Source organism: Diabrotica virgifera, chromosome 10 (assembly GCF_917563875.1).
Source record: "Diabrotica virgifera virgifera chromosome 10, PGI_DIABVI_V3a".
Taxonomy (NCBI): Eukaryota; Metazoa; Arthropoda; class Insecta; order Coleoptera; family Chrysomelidae; genus Diabrotica; species Diabrotica virgifera.
In genome coordinates this window covers 144,648,165-144,663,683 of record NC_065452.1, presented here as the reverse complement: position 1 = coordinate 144,663,683, position 15,519 = coordinate 144,648,165, and the positions used below count along the sequence as shown (strand labels likewise).

Sequence of the window (15,519 nt, the reverse complement as noted above, 5' to 3'; positions counted from 1 at the left end):
AAATTCTGATTGCTCAGGATCATGACGACTTGAGTTACATGACGCAGAAGCTAATAGAAGAATATAACAAATAGGGTCTCGAAGTCAACATTAAGAAAACTTAAAAAGCCATGTGTATTGGAGGGTGTTCCGATGGTAGGTTACGCAAAAATTTTTACTTTGTTTTGACCTGCGTAACATGTCTGTTTACCGTATAACTCTCCCAGCAAACCAATTGGCATAAGTTGGACGAATTAATATGATAACAACTAAGTGGCAACGCATCCCTTGTAACGGCATGTGAGTAGGTTTGAACAATATTACTATCTATTTATTATTATTATTTTGAGTTGGGATGCATATTTAAGGTTGCTTAATGTTTTAATTTGTTTTTTAATAGTTAAAAAATTTAAATTTCAACAAATATTCACAAACTGCATGCACCCATTTGCTCATATATGCTTATGAGCATTTTAACTCATAGGTGTGCATTTGTATGTATCAATATTCTGAAATGTCAACAGTTGCAAACCTTTATTTCAAAAATTTTTTCGAATTTAGCTTTCTATTAATATTTGTGCAACCAGATAATGTTCTAATTCTGGTTTTCTTTTATTGTATTTAACTACTTGTAACGCCGACCTGAAGATGATCTGTATAATGTAGAGATCGAAACCGGTCGTCAAAGTATAATTAAATGATTGTGAGTAAGTCTGTGTTTCATTACTACATTTAATATGGACTCACATATGCAACCCATTCAATATTTGAGTAATATATTTATTTATTTTGGGTAAACAAGCGTGCTTCGTTTATTATCTCGTAAGGGTTTGTTAGCGAGGGTGTGTATGAATCGTTCGCCTGCTGTGTCGATACCGCCAGACCACAACACTCTATTATGCCATCATGCTTGCGGTTTTACAATATGGCTAGAAAGGCAATAAATTACTAACATCTGCGTTTTAAAAGATTAGAAACTTTCTGTATTTTAAGAAGTTGACATAAAAAGCGTGCCAATCTGGCCTCGGAATCTATTAGTGTTTCCTTGAAAAAAAAACATTAATTTTATATAATCTGCTTAGGGATACATTTCGTTTCTTAAACTTAACGGCCCTTGTTAGCATATGGTTTGTATATTAAATGTTATTTCGTTTTGACAAAAGTTATTAAAAATTTAGCAAAAATAGTAATTACAGTGTAAACACTTTTGAGCCTGGTCACCAAAACGGTAGTGATACCAACAAATGTCACTATTACGCTCCTTACTGTAGCTTCTATCTCTAGGATATGGTCTTCCTCTTGAGTTGCTGCGGTTACGACGGTATGTGTTAGCTTGTGCTTGAGCATTTGACAAGCTAGCTAGCTGAATTTTCATTTCAGCTAATTCGGCTGTCAATTTATCGATGGTACTTTCAAGCGCGTTAGAAGCTTCTGAAATTTGGGCTCTAGGAGCTATAGCTTCAGAGATTGTGTCAGCTAGCTCGGCAACTGCGTCCAAATTAGCTTTAGCTTGAGTAGCTAAAATAGCCTGTGTAGACGATGGCAGTCTACCTAACCACAGAGACCTTACAATATTGTCTGGTACCGTTATGCCTGCTAAAGACTGTAAATGTCGTAAGAATTGGTAAGGTCTTCGATCGCCCAGTTCTTCATGCTCAAGTAGTCTTTTAATTTTTTGTTGTTGAGATGCACTAAGTCTCTTAATTAACTCTGACTTTAATTTTACATACCTCTCTGTAGCTAGTGGTGGCACAACGATGTCCCTAATTTCTGATATGTAAGCTGTTTCGAGAGTAGCAACTATGTAGTTAAATTTTGTTGCGTCACTTGTTATGTTTGCCAGTGTAAATTGGTTTTCCACTTGCAGGAACCAAATTTCGGGATCGTTGGGCCAGAACGGTGGGATTTTAACTGAAATCCGATCGACTCCTGAAGCACTGGTACCGTCCGTCATTGTCACTGTTCACTGTTTTAACCGGCAAAAGTAAATTATTAACACTGTTTTTACAAGTTCGCGTCGTTTTATTTATTCGCGGGGTCACCAATGTTCTCCTCCGTGCAAGCATCAGGGAAACATCGCGGGCAGTCGGTAAGTGCGGCATCCGATTCAAGCCCAAAGTCTCGCCGCCTTTTCGTAACAGACTATGCAATTAAAAAACAATTTTTAATCGACACCGGTGCCGATCTGTGCGTTCTTCCGCGAAAATATGTACGGGATGCGCGCGAAAAGACTACATACGAACTATACACGGCCAATGACACTAAAATCGCGACATACGGTTATGTGAACTTGATTTTAAACATCGGACTACGGCGTGATTTTACGTGGCGATTCGTAGTGGCGGACACTTCAAAGCCTATTATCCGAGTTGATTTTCTTTCCCATTTCGCTCTCCTAGTGGACATTGCTAACCAGTGCTTAATAGACAGTACGACAACCCTTCGAACTAAGGGACAGTTAGACAGTGTTTCGATAGTAGCGTAAAAACTATCGCGGAAGTGTCGCGTTACCATGAACTGTTGCTACGATTTCCGGAAATCACGCGACCCGCCGGTATCGTGAAAGACATTCAGCATCAAACCAAGCACCACATCGATACAACACCAGGTCCACCCGTTTTTTCTAAGCCTCGACGATTAGCACCTGACAAACTGCAATGGGCTAAAAGAGTTCGAAAATCTTCTACGACTAGGCATCATAAGACCATCAAAAAGTAACTGGTCTACTCCACTGCATATGGTCCCGAAGAAAGGTGAGGAATGGAGTATCGACACAGCCGGCGAACGATTCAGACACACCCTCGCTAACAAACCCTTACGAGATAATAAACGAAGCACGCTTGTTTACCCAAAATAAATAAATATATTACTGTTCATTGTTTACACTTATTTTTAATTGATTCCGTAACCTACCATCGGAACAGAGGGAAAAAGCAGTCCATTTCATTAGACGATGGAGTAGAAATTAAACACTGTGATGAATATAAGTAGCTCTGTTGAACAACTCCAATTACTGCTAAACAAAACAGTTTCTGTGAAAAATATGGACTAAAAATGAATATAAAAAAGACTAGAAATGGGCATAGAATACGAAATAATAAACACAATAAAAAAAAGAAAGTTACAATATCTGGGATAGAAATATCAGCGATATGAACTGCTAAGACTGATAATACAGGAAAGAGAAGAGGAGGAAGGAGTATAGGAAGGAGAGTGTCCTGGTTAAAGAATTCAAGGGACTGGTTTAAATGCAATTCTATAGAACTGTTTAGAACAGCGGTAAATAGAATAAAGATAGTGATGATGATATCCAACGACTGGGAGACGGCACTTAAAGAAGTTGTAGTATTTGATCGACCAGGTCCGATTTAGTGACTGTAATTGTAATATTCCAATAATAATTACTTAGAAGTTTCTTCTTCGGAAGATTCTTCTTCACTTGTATCTTCCTCATTCATGTCGTCGCTCTCACTCGAAGAACTGGTACTAGAACCATAGTCACTACTATTGCCTCCAGAACTAGCTTCAGACTCCCAGCTTCCCCACATTCCAGATCCAGAGTTGAATTCGTCTTTTCTTTTCTTGTCCTAAAAATATATCAAAATACACAAATTATGTATATGCAGGAAGCTACAAATATACAGAATTATTAGAATCAATGATTTCGTGCACAAATGTAAATGTAACAAATAAAAATCAGAATAACCTTTGAAACCTGATTGATCTGACAACGCCGCGTAACGAAAATTCTCGATCGGCCTGACCTTGACGGTTTCAGATAGTTTTAGCCCGATCAAAGAACAATCTGACCCCAAAAAAAATAAAGGAAGGATAAAAATTTGGGAATAGGTAGTTGAAATTGTCTATTATTATATAAGAAAAAGTTTACAATTCTACATCCCCTCCATTTTACAAAAATGGAGGGGATATCCCCTTCTTGGGGGTGAAAAATATACATTCAAAATAAGTCCGGAATTGGATAAAATAACTTAATTTTAAACAACTTTTGTTCTATAGGTTTTTTTCACTACGTCAATACTTTTCGAGTTATGTATTTGCGAGTGAATATGTTCATTTTTAACAAGAAAAAACATGTTTTTGGACATTTTTTCGCAAATACCTCAAAAAGTAAGTATTTTATCGAAAAAAATATTCTTAGCAAAAAAGCTTATAAAAAATTTGAAAAAAATGATGTACGCATGAAGTATGTAGACCCAGTAGGATCAGAGGTGTAGCTAATGAAAAGTAGGTTCTTCTTTGCCAAATTCCAAATCGAATAATTCAATGTGAAATAACCAAAAAACGAAGCAATTTTCGGGGAAAATTCAGTGGAACTTTTTTAAAGTGTTTAAAAAAAGGTTTATTTTCAAAAAAAGCTCTAACATTAAAAGTAAGTGAGTTACGCTCAAAATATTGTTGGTTCCTTTTATTTTTTGGTAAAAAGAATCATAAAAATCACCCCCTAATTAGCACTCCAAATAAATTTAATCGTTATCGCTTCACAAGTTACTTTGATTATGTCTTCTCTATATGATCTGTAAGTTTCATCGGTTCAAAGTGCTTAGTTTTGAAAAGGCTGTAGTTAAAATAGCTCGAACGAGTAACTAATCACGAGTTTATGTAAATTTTGAACAGCCATAGCATAACCAATTTTTGTCTAAAAAGAAAACAAAAAATTCAAAATATTCAGAAAAAGCAAAACGTACATTTTATTACTCTTTGAGATTATTGGTATTACAAAAAATTTTCAAGTTAGTTTGAAAAAAAAGGAATTTTTTTTTCAAAATTAAAAAAACATGTTATATTTTAAAACCAATTTTTTTCAAAACTGAGCACTTTGAACCAATGAAACTTATAGATCATATAAATAATACATAAGTAAAGTAACTTGTAAAGCGGTAACGATTAATTTTATTTGGGAAGCTAATTAGGGGGTGATTTTTGCGATTTTTTACCAAAAAATAAAAGGGACCAACAATATTTTGAGCGTAACTCACTTACTTTTAATGTTTAAAGACTTTTTAAAAATCAGAAATAAACCTTTTTTAAACACTTTAAAAAAGTTGTTATGAGTTTTCCCCGAAAAGTGCTCCGTTTTTAGGTTATTTCACGTTGAAATATTCGATTTGGAATTTGACGAATAAGAATCTACTTTTTATTAGCTACAACTCTGCTTCTACTGAGTCTAGCGTCTTCATGCATACACCATTGTTTTCATGTTTTTATATGCTATATTTTTGCTAAGAATATTTTTTTCGCTAAAGAACTTACTTTTTGTGTTATCTCTGTTATCAAAAAACCGTCCAAAAACATGTTTTATTTTTGTTAAACATGAACATATTCACTCGCAAATACCTCGAAAAGTATTGACTTAGTAAAAAAACTCTATAGAACAAAAGTTGCTTAGAATTAGTCATTTTATCCAATTTCGGACTTATTTTGAACGTATATTTTTTCATCCCCGAGAGAATATTTTTCACCCCGTATTTCACAATGTTTGTAAGTAAAATGGAGGGGATGTAGAATTGTAAACTTTTTCTTATATAATATTAGACAATTTCAGCTACTTATTCCCAAATTTTCATCCTTCCTTTATTTTTTTGGAGGTTTTCGTAGTTTTGTGTTCATTGATAGGGCTATTTTGTCGACTTACATACATACATACATAAACGGTTGCCTCTTTTACCATTAGGTGTCGAGGATTCCTCCTTTATATAATACTCTCTGCAAATTTACGCCACTTCTTCCTATCTGCTGCTAAAACTTTTGCTTCTTGCCACGATGTTCCTCTTTTCTTGAGTATTTCGTTTACACTAGTGTTCCAGCTTTTCCTTGGTCTGCCCCTCGTGCTTTTACCCACTGCTTTGGCCTCCCATGTCATTTTCACTTGTCTCTCACCACTCATTCTTATCATGTGTCCAGCCCATTTTAACTTCTTTTCTTCAACTTTTTCGTTGAGCGATTTTACCTGTAATTCATGTCTTATATCTTCGTTTCTTCTTTTGTCTAATCTTCTTGCTCCCACCACTTTTCTTAAGTATCTCATTTCTGTAGCTTGTAATCTTTTTCTTTGTCTGTCATTAAGTACCCAGTTTTCTGCCCCATATATTGTATTTGGCATATATACAGTTTTATATACTGTCATTTTGGTTTTCCTCGATATTTCTTTTTTGTTTAGGAAATTTTTATACAGTGAATAATAAGTTCTCGTTGCCAATTTTATTCTGTTTCCAATTTCATCTTCTTGTGTACCTTTGTTGTTTAACATTATTCCCAAATACTTAAAGAGGTCTACTTGCTCGATTTTTTGCCCTTCGATTTCAATATTTACAGTTGCTTCTTTGTTGGCTATTGTCATTACTTTAGTTTTCTCCATATTTATTATTAGGTTGTAGTTTTTTAGTTCTTCAGCCCAGATTCTAATGTTATCTGCGAAAGCCTTTTCAGTTCTTGCAACTAATACAATGTCATCAGCAAATGCACAGGCTTCAATTTTTATTTGTTGCAAATTTCTATACCCTATAGCGCATTTTTTAGTTTTTTTCCAACACTTTTTAATAACTTCATCCATAACGGAAATAAATAACAGTGGGCTCAACACTCCACCTTGTCTAACCCCGTCGTTATTAGAAAATTCGCCGGAGATTAAGTTACTTGTCCTGACCTGGTTTTTTGTGTTGACATACAAACTCTTTATTACACTTACAAGTTCTTCATCTACTTCCTTGTTTATCAGGCTTTGCCATATTCCTTCTCTATTGACCATGTTAAACGCCTTTTTCATATCTAAAAACGCCAGGTACAGTGTATCGTTTTTTAACAGTGTTTTTTCAGTAATTTGCTGTAGTGTGAATATATGATCTTGTACGCTGTGTGATGGTCTAAATCCACTTTGTATATCCGCCAGTCGAGGCTTAACTATTTCTCGTAGTTTTTTTTCTAGGATAATTTCGTAGATTTTCAACGCTGAGCAGAGAAGTGATATACCCCTATAATTACTGCACTCTTTCGTGTCTACCTTTTTGTGTATAGGCAGTATTATTGAAATGTTCCAATCCTCTGGGATTTTTTTGTTTGTCCACGCTAAATTTAGTAGGTCATGTAATTCTTGTTGTCCAAGATATTTCAATAATTCAGCATCTATTCCGTCGATCCCTGCTGCTTTACCAACTTTTAGTTTTTCTAGTGCATCTTCAACTTCTTCCATCTTTATTTTAGTTTCATAAACGACTTCTTGCCCTCTTTCAGGTGTTTCATCTGTCATCTGTGTGCGATTCTCTGCTGTTGTATTTTCATTTGTTTAAAAGTTCCTTGAAATATTCTCTCCACCTTTCTATAATGGGCTCATCCTCAGTTATTATATTTCCGTTTCTATCTTTTATCTGCTGTAGTTTAATTTCCTTTTTACTTCTCATATTCTTTAATACTCTATAAAATAATTTTGTATTTTGGGTACTATTTTCTTCCATAGTTCTTCCAAATTCTTCCCAGGCGTTCTGCTTTTCTTGTTTTATCCTTACTTTAACTTTGTTGCGCTGTTCCTTGTATTTATCGTATGCCTCTTGATTTCTTTTTTGTATATACATTTTCCATAGCCTTTTCTTTTCTCTGACTTCTTTTTTAATATCGTTGTTCCACCAGCTTGTCTGCTTTTTATGATTATTTCTTCTGGTATACCCGCAAACTTGCCCTGCTGTTTTTAATAGTATTGCCTTAAATCTGATCCACTTTTCTTCCACATTTCTACTTTGTCTTCTCTTTTCAATCCTTGCAAACTGTTTTTCTGTTTTTTTCTATATACTAATTTCTTGTTTGCAAGTTTCTCAGCTTATAGGTTCTTATTCTTCCGCTATAGTTTTTGTTTTATATCTGTTTTCGGTCCTCGACTTTGTTGTTATTCTTGAATACTCCTTCTAGTAGATAATGGTCCTTTACTCCTTTTTTCTCGAGGAACAATTATGAAGCCTATTATTGATTTTTCATTTCGCTGGGGCATTTATCTTGTTATCTTGTGTATTTCTTTGTGTTCAAAGAAAGTGTTGGCTATAACTAAATCATTATCTATACAAAACTCTAGCAATCTTTTCCCGTTTTTATTAATTGTGTGTTCTCCGTGCCTACCTATAGCTCCTTGCCATTTCATGTTTTCGTTTCCCACTCTAGCATTGAAGTCTCCCAATATTATGAGTGTTCCCTCATAATCTTCTACTGTCTGCTGTTGTTGTTCCCAAAATTGATTTTTGTCGTTTGCTTTGTCACTTTCTCCAGGTGCGTATATTACAATCAAAGTTATAATATCGCTTTTACTACAATTCATTGATACTTTCAATAGTCTCTCATTGATGAACTCCCAATTTCTTATACCTTTTACTTTATCTTTGGGTATCAAACAGGCTACTCCTGCTCTGGCCCATTCAGTTTCCTTTACACCACTGTATATTAATAGATTTCCATCTCCTATTATTTGTGTCTCAGCTCCCTTTTTTTTGTCTCAGTAATGGCTATTGCAGCATAGTTTGTGTTGCTAAGGGTTTCTACTAATTCTAACTCTTTTCCACTTATTCCTCTAACATTCCATGTCGCTGTTCTCCATACCTCTTCTTTCTTATCTATAACTTTCAGTTCCATTTCTTTTTCCGCTTTCATTGCCGAATTTGTCATCATTTTGTCCGCCTCTGCTTTTATTAGTTTTTTGGATTAGCTCTGTTGCTCTCTTTTTCAATTGTGCCAGTTTCCATATTTCATCATTTATAATGATCTTCTGGTATTTAACTTTTACACCATTACCTTTTTGTCTCTGTTCATTTGCATATTCTCTTAGTTGTTTTTGAATCTCTCTTTCTTGGATCGTATAGTCATCATCAATAAAAAGTTTTCTTCCTTTAATATGTCTTAATTTGTTCTTATTTTTCATTATCTTTGCTTTATCACCATATGTACTCAATTCTAACTTGCACATTCTCTTATTCAGTTTCGTTATCTCTTTTATCTCACACTTTGTTCCAAGAAAAGTTTGCAACTGATTCTCTATATCAGTGGTTCCCAACCTTTTTCGGCCTACCGCCCATTTTTCCAAAAACAAAATACTTAACGCCCCCCTTAAAAACTCTTCCATTCTTAAAATTAGTAACGCACTTTCATTCACAATTGTTTTACCTTTTTTGGGTCAAAGGCTACCTTAAATATGATTCGACGACCCCTTAACTAATCCAAGCAACAACAAATTAAAAAAAAAAATGTTTTTTATTGATCAAACTTTAACTTAAATACATATCATAAAAAACAATATAATAATAATATAACATTTTTAATGAGAAGGCTGAGCTTGATGTAATGATAGTAATCTGTCAATATTTGGTTCCATACTTGTCATCAGCAATCTTAAATCACCGCGCTCCACTATGGACAGTCTATTTCTCTTCTTTGTTAATATATTGCTGACTATGCTAAATCCTCTTTCGGCTAAATACGATGAAGGAAAGGCAATGAAAAACTTCTTTGATGCAGCCCATAAAGCTGGATATAATACTGAAATTTGACATTGCAGCCAAAATTCTTGATATCCATTTTTAAATTTCACTTTTAACTCTTCATTTGTTGACAATTCTATCAATTCCTACTGTAGTGATAATTCTGCTGTTTCTAAACTTGAGAACGATTCTAGCACCCAATCTGGAATAATCAGACCAAGGATATCCTGAAATCTATTCCTAAAATGTTCTTGAAGTGCTTCCAAGTGCTGGCAATATACCAGAATGTCTTCATCATTTGTCTCCACAGAGGAAAGATTTTGAAACTGATGAAATTATCTCCGACCCAAATTTTGCCTATACAAATTAAGTTTTGACACGAACGAGGAAATAGTTCCTTTTGCTTTGATCAAATTCAAATTATCACCTTGTAGCTGTTTGTTTGTTTCATTAAATTTATCGTATAAATCAGTTGAATAAGCAATATCGCTCTTAAATTTTAATAAATTGTCTCTCAAAGAATCATCTTTGCTTTCAAAAAACTCTAAAACTGAGTCAAAGAGATCATAAAATCTTTTTAGGCAGGTACCCTTCGAAAGCTATCGAACTTCTGTGTGCAACAATAAACGATTAAAATTCTCGTCGTTTTCATCACACAGTTTTCTAAACAATCTATTATTGAGAGCACTGCTTCTGATCTTGTTAACTGCAGTAATTACATATTGTAGTGAACAATGAAGGCGATCACTAAGATTTTTTGCAACTAAATGCTGTCTGTGAATTACACAATGCACGGCGAGTATATTTGGTACCGCTTTTTTCAAATATGCTATCAGTCCGCGGTGTCGTCCAACCATTGCCGGAGCACCATCTGTAGCAACAGTTATGACATTTTCCAGAGGTATACCTTTATCTGTAAAATAGTGTTCCAGAACATCAAATATCGATTTGCCTTTAGTATCTGTTTCCAGTGTTCTTACAAATAACAGTTCTTGACAGATTTTTTCACTTTTTATGAAGCGAACGTACGCAAGAAGTAAAGACTTATTGTTTGGCAGAGTTGATTCATCAAGCTGTAAAGAAAACTCAGTAGTCTTTAAATAATCAGTTAGAGAACGCTTCACATCCTCAGACATTTCGTCAATTCGTTCCTGTACCGTATTATTGCTTAATGGAATTTTTTTAATAATATCAGATGCCGGCTGGTGCAGTACAGTCCGCAAAACTTCACTTACAGCTGGCAGTATTAATTCTTCGCCAATAGTATGGGATTTTCCTGATTTAGCTATAAGTAAGGAAATGTTATAAGAAGCACGTTGCCCATCATCGTCTTGCTTTGATGCTGCTGAAAAGATACTAGCTAAAGTTGGACGTTTGAAATGTTGTTTTTTGAGCATTTCAAAATATGATAAATTTCTGTCTTTTCTGTCGGGATGTATTTTGGTCAAATGTTCTTGTAATCGTGAAGGTTTCATGGCTTCATTTGAGAAAACTCTCTGGCAAATTAAACACATTGGTAATGCCTTATTAGAAGGCGACTGAATAAAACCATACTTCAAATATTCGACATTGTATTGTCTGCACTTTTTCTTTGGATCGGACATACTGTAGGTATATCTGTAAAAATAAATATGCTGTAGCCACCGCTTTGATAATTTTAAATAATAAACTTTTAAATATTTTTTTAGTTAGCAAAATCAGTATTTCAGAGTGGCGGAATATCCAAGCAAGTAGTCGAGAAATTTAAAACATGCCACAAGTAAATAAATATACACTGAGAGAAGAATTTGAGGAAAAATTACAAAACAACTTATTAAAAATTACCATACTGTACACATATTATAAAAATAACTTTATATTCAGTAAATAGTTTATTTTTGGCAGTCTATGATCAGATTACTATTCAGTATAGTAAATTTTATTAAGATTTTTTGTACTTTTTCCCCAATTCTTTTCTCAGTGTAGGTAGGTCCTAATTAACTTTTTACTTTGATCCAGTTTGTGCAAGTTGGTACTTTTTGAATATTTTACAATAACTATACATATAAGGAAACAAATTAAGATTTATTACATTTTTACAAATACCTCGTAAATTACGATAGGGAAAAATAATAAAGAATTATAGTAAGTGATATAAATGCCACGTAGATACTTACCTTTGTGACAAATATGTATTACAATAAAATATATTTCTAATAAATGCACTGCAACTTTCTGCAAATAACACACAGAAAATTTACCACCCTGCTTTAGCGAAACAATCTCGAATGATTAAGTTATGCCTGACCATGCCGCTGCGCGAAGGAGGAGCCAAAATTCACTTAAAGCAGAAAGGTTCTACTGGAAGTGGAATTATACTAACCAAACTGAAACGTTCGACTGCAACGTCGAAATTGTTGCAGTGTTGGACTGAGTGATAAATAAAAAATTGCACGGTGCATAACCAAAATGCATTTTGTGCATTTCGTTTATATTTTCGGATTCACCTTCTCTATTTCTGTGTGAGAAGCGAAAAGCAAAGTTGTTAGAAGCAAAGAAGCAATGAGTTACTTTAGGGGGGCGGCAGCTGTTCCTCAACGCCCCCCAAATTTTCCTTGGACCCAAAAACCCCCTTATATATCTTCAACGCCCACCGGTGGGCGGTACCGCCCCCGTTGGGAACCACTGCTCTATATCTTCTTTTAGCTCTATAGTATCTCCTGCAGTTTCAAATCCGGTGATAATAATGTTATTTCGACGTTCTTTCTTTTCCATAGTTTCAAGTTTATATTCTAGCACTCTGATTTTAGTTTTCATTACTTCATTTTCTCTCCTAATCTCTTTTACTTCTTCCAAATTCTGCTTCCATTCACTTGTCAAATCTTTGACAATTTTTATTAATTCTTTACGATCAGTTCTCATCTCTTTCATTTCATTTGCTATCTCTCTCATTCCGTTTGTTACTTCTTTAACCATCTCGCTCATTTCATCCATTCCGTATTCCTCTGATACGCCTATGGACATGTGTAATATGTGTTGCCTATCTGCTAGCGCCAACGATCATCTACAATTCAACCTTGCGAATAGATAAATCGCTACCAACAGATAAGACGCCACGTTATTTTGATTTCAGCCTACCTCGAATATTATTAGTCCTATTGTGTCACTATTGTGTCACTTAGGACATGAAATTCGGTTGGGATGAGATAACCAGACGTGCGAACTCCCACGTCGCATAGGATTAGCCTGGGCAGCGTTTGGTAAACTTAACTATGTATTTAAATCGGACTTGCCCATATGCCTCAAAAGGAAAATCTTTGACCAATGTGTGTTGCCTGTACTCACTTATGGAGCCGAAACATTAACACTAACAAAAAAGGTAGTGAACAAGATTCGCGTAACTCAGAGGGCTATGGAGCGCCAGATGTTGGGTGTCTCCCTGAGAGACCGAATCCCAAACGAAGAAATACGCCGTAGAACAAAAACAACAGACGCTGTCGAAAAAATCGCGTCGCTTAAGTGGAATTGGGCAGGACACGTCGCCAGATTGCCAGACAACCGATGGACAAAACGTATTGTCGAGTGGAGGCCGCGAGAAGAAGCACTACGGAGCAGAGGACGCCCACTAACCAGATGGGCCGATGATTTGAAACATGTTGTCGGTAACTGGATGCAAGCCGCACAAAATAGAGATGAATGGAAAGAGCTGAGGGAGACCTATGTCCAGCAGTGGACGCGTACGGGTTGATGATGATGATGATGATGATTGTGTCACTAACACTCTCAGCACTTTGTTGTAGTATATTATTTGCTCACAGTTCACTCTTACAATTTCTAATTCTCGATATTTCCGAAATTCGGATGAAATATCAGAGCACTCAAAATTGCGTTGTTTATCAGCACAGTGGCGTACCTCTTTCCATTTTTGTCGACTTATATATTTAAAAACTTTCGCTTACCGTACTCTTATGAACTTTATCCTCCTCCCCTGATAGTGGTTCTACGTTCCTAACATCCCCAGTAGGCGGATTAGCAGGAAAAGGAGGTAAATCTTCATATCCATTAGCTCGTTGCTTAATGTAATGAGACAGGGAGCCTAATTGTAACTCTTCATGACCTAAAAATTAAACATTATATGAGTTCTGCCCTAAAAGTAACCAACTTTGGTTTATAACTTCACAATGCTCTATTTTTCGCCACCCATGCTAAATGTTATCTACTGTATTTAATGCGAATTTTACAGAATTTTAATTAAAACTGCGTTATAATACACAATTCGGACATATTATATACATTTTAAAGAAAAGGACTTCATAAAATGAGGAAATAGAATGAAAACCTGCTAGATCCATCTTGTGACATTTTTCAGAAGACTAAAAAAACATTAAAAATGTAAATTTCCCAAAGAGTATCCGGCATTTCCTAATCAAAGTACCCCAGGCTGTGGGTGAAAAATAGGTCGATTTCAGGATATAATTCAGGAATTTTTGAAACCTATCAGGTGTTGTAAAGGACGATGCCAGGAATAACTTCTACTAAAATGTAACCAAAAATATTGTGCGCTTTTTTTATATTGCGATTTTCATTTGTTAAATTTGCAATTGTTAAAGATTTTTAATTTTGCAGCTTAGGATATTGATTTTAGAGAAAAACTTTTTAATAGAAAGTTGTAGTAAATTAAAAAACCTACAATTTGAGCTATGGTAAGTTTAATTTCGTTTATTGTTTACTGCAAAACAGCCTGCGAAAGGTCCAAAATGGCCGTTTTTTACAATTGCATTATTTATTGTATAAATCATTTTTTTATATTTTTTAAAGCTTTAAAATGAAGATCTTTCAATTCCAAACATAAAAAAAGTTGTAAAGCCAGATTAACGAATTTGTTGCTTAGATATTATAAATTGTTTATCCCAAGAGGTCAAATGTCGAAGGCTATAACTTTTTAAAAAACAATCGTAGAGAGTTGGTGAAACATCCAATCTCCTTCTAAAGAGTTATATTTTCATATTCTGATGTAATTAAATGCGTAAATCATTTTTAAACCTCTAATTTTTGGGTTTGAAAATAAGGGGGCAAATTTCGTTATAAACATTTAGAGCTGAAGTGGCCCTGTACATCCTATGAGTTTTTAACTTACAGATTATTGTTGCTGAAGACGAAACGAAGATTTATAAAAAAATTAAAATTTTCTACAACCAACTGAAGCCGAGATAATTGTTTCTCTTTTCTTAAATCGTAGTGCATTTATTTATAACAATTAAGAAATTATTTTACAGTGATTGACTAAAGAAAGACTTATATTATCTTAAAATAAAAATTATTATAAAATATAATTTCATTTAATTATTAAAAATTATTTTTAAAATCGGTGCTTATGCGAGCGGCCGAATTTTGCAAATCGCTCGGCTCGCTTCAAATCCGCGCGCTCGGAAATTTTTTACGTAACTTGTATTAAATTTTGACAGAAAACAATTTAATAATATTACCGTTATAATATACAGTCTGTTTACCACTGTATTTGTTTTACTTGATAAACTTTTATATGTGAAATCTCATTTCTGAAGAAATAATATTACAAAAATTATACATATAATAATATATGAAATATATAACTATATTTTTAATTTTTTCATTGTTATATAAATATAATAATAATAATGTTACTTCTTATTATACAATATAAAAATTTTCTTCTTGTAGTGACTATCCGTTTTGGATGTTCGCCAACATCCAAAACGGATAGTCACTACAAGAAGAAAAAGTTTTATATTGTATAATAAGAAGTAACATTATTATTATTATATTTATATACCAATGAGAAAATTAAAAATATAGTTATATATTTCATATATGTATCATTTTTGTAATATTATTTCTTCAGAAATGAGATTTCACATATAAAAGTTTATCAAGAAAAACAAGTACAGTAGTAAACAGACTGTATATTATAATGGTAATATTATTAAATTATTTTCTGTCAAAATTTAATACAAGTTACGTAAAAATTTTGCAAGCGCGCGAATTTGAAGCGAGCCGGTTTGCAAAATTCGGCCGTTCGCAAAAGCACCGATTTTAAAAATAATTTTTAATA

General features: G+C 34.0%; 1 protein-coding gene across 1 annotated transcript in view; it reads right to left on the bottom strand.

Annotated features, from left to right (window-relative positions):
* Positions 1 to 15,519, bottom strand: part of LOC126893216 (AP-3 complex subunit beta-1) — a 62,540-nt gene that overhangs the window by 20,855 nt on the left and 26,166 nt on the right. The window contains exons 9-10 of the mRNA XM_050663185.1: positions 13,388 to 13,545; positions 3,385 to 3,566 (exon numbers count right to left, since the gene is read on the bottom strand). Of these exons, the coding sequence (XP_050519142.1) occupies positions 3,385 to 3,566; positions 13,388 to 13,545 (340 nt within the window). The remainder of the gene's footprint in view (positions 1 to 3,384; positions 3,567 to 13,387; positions 13,546 to 15,519) is intronic.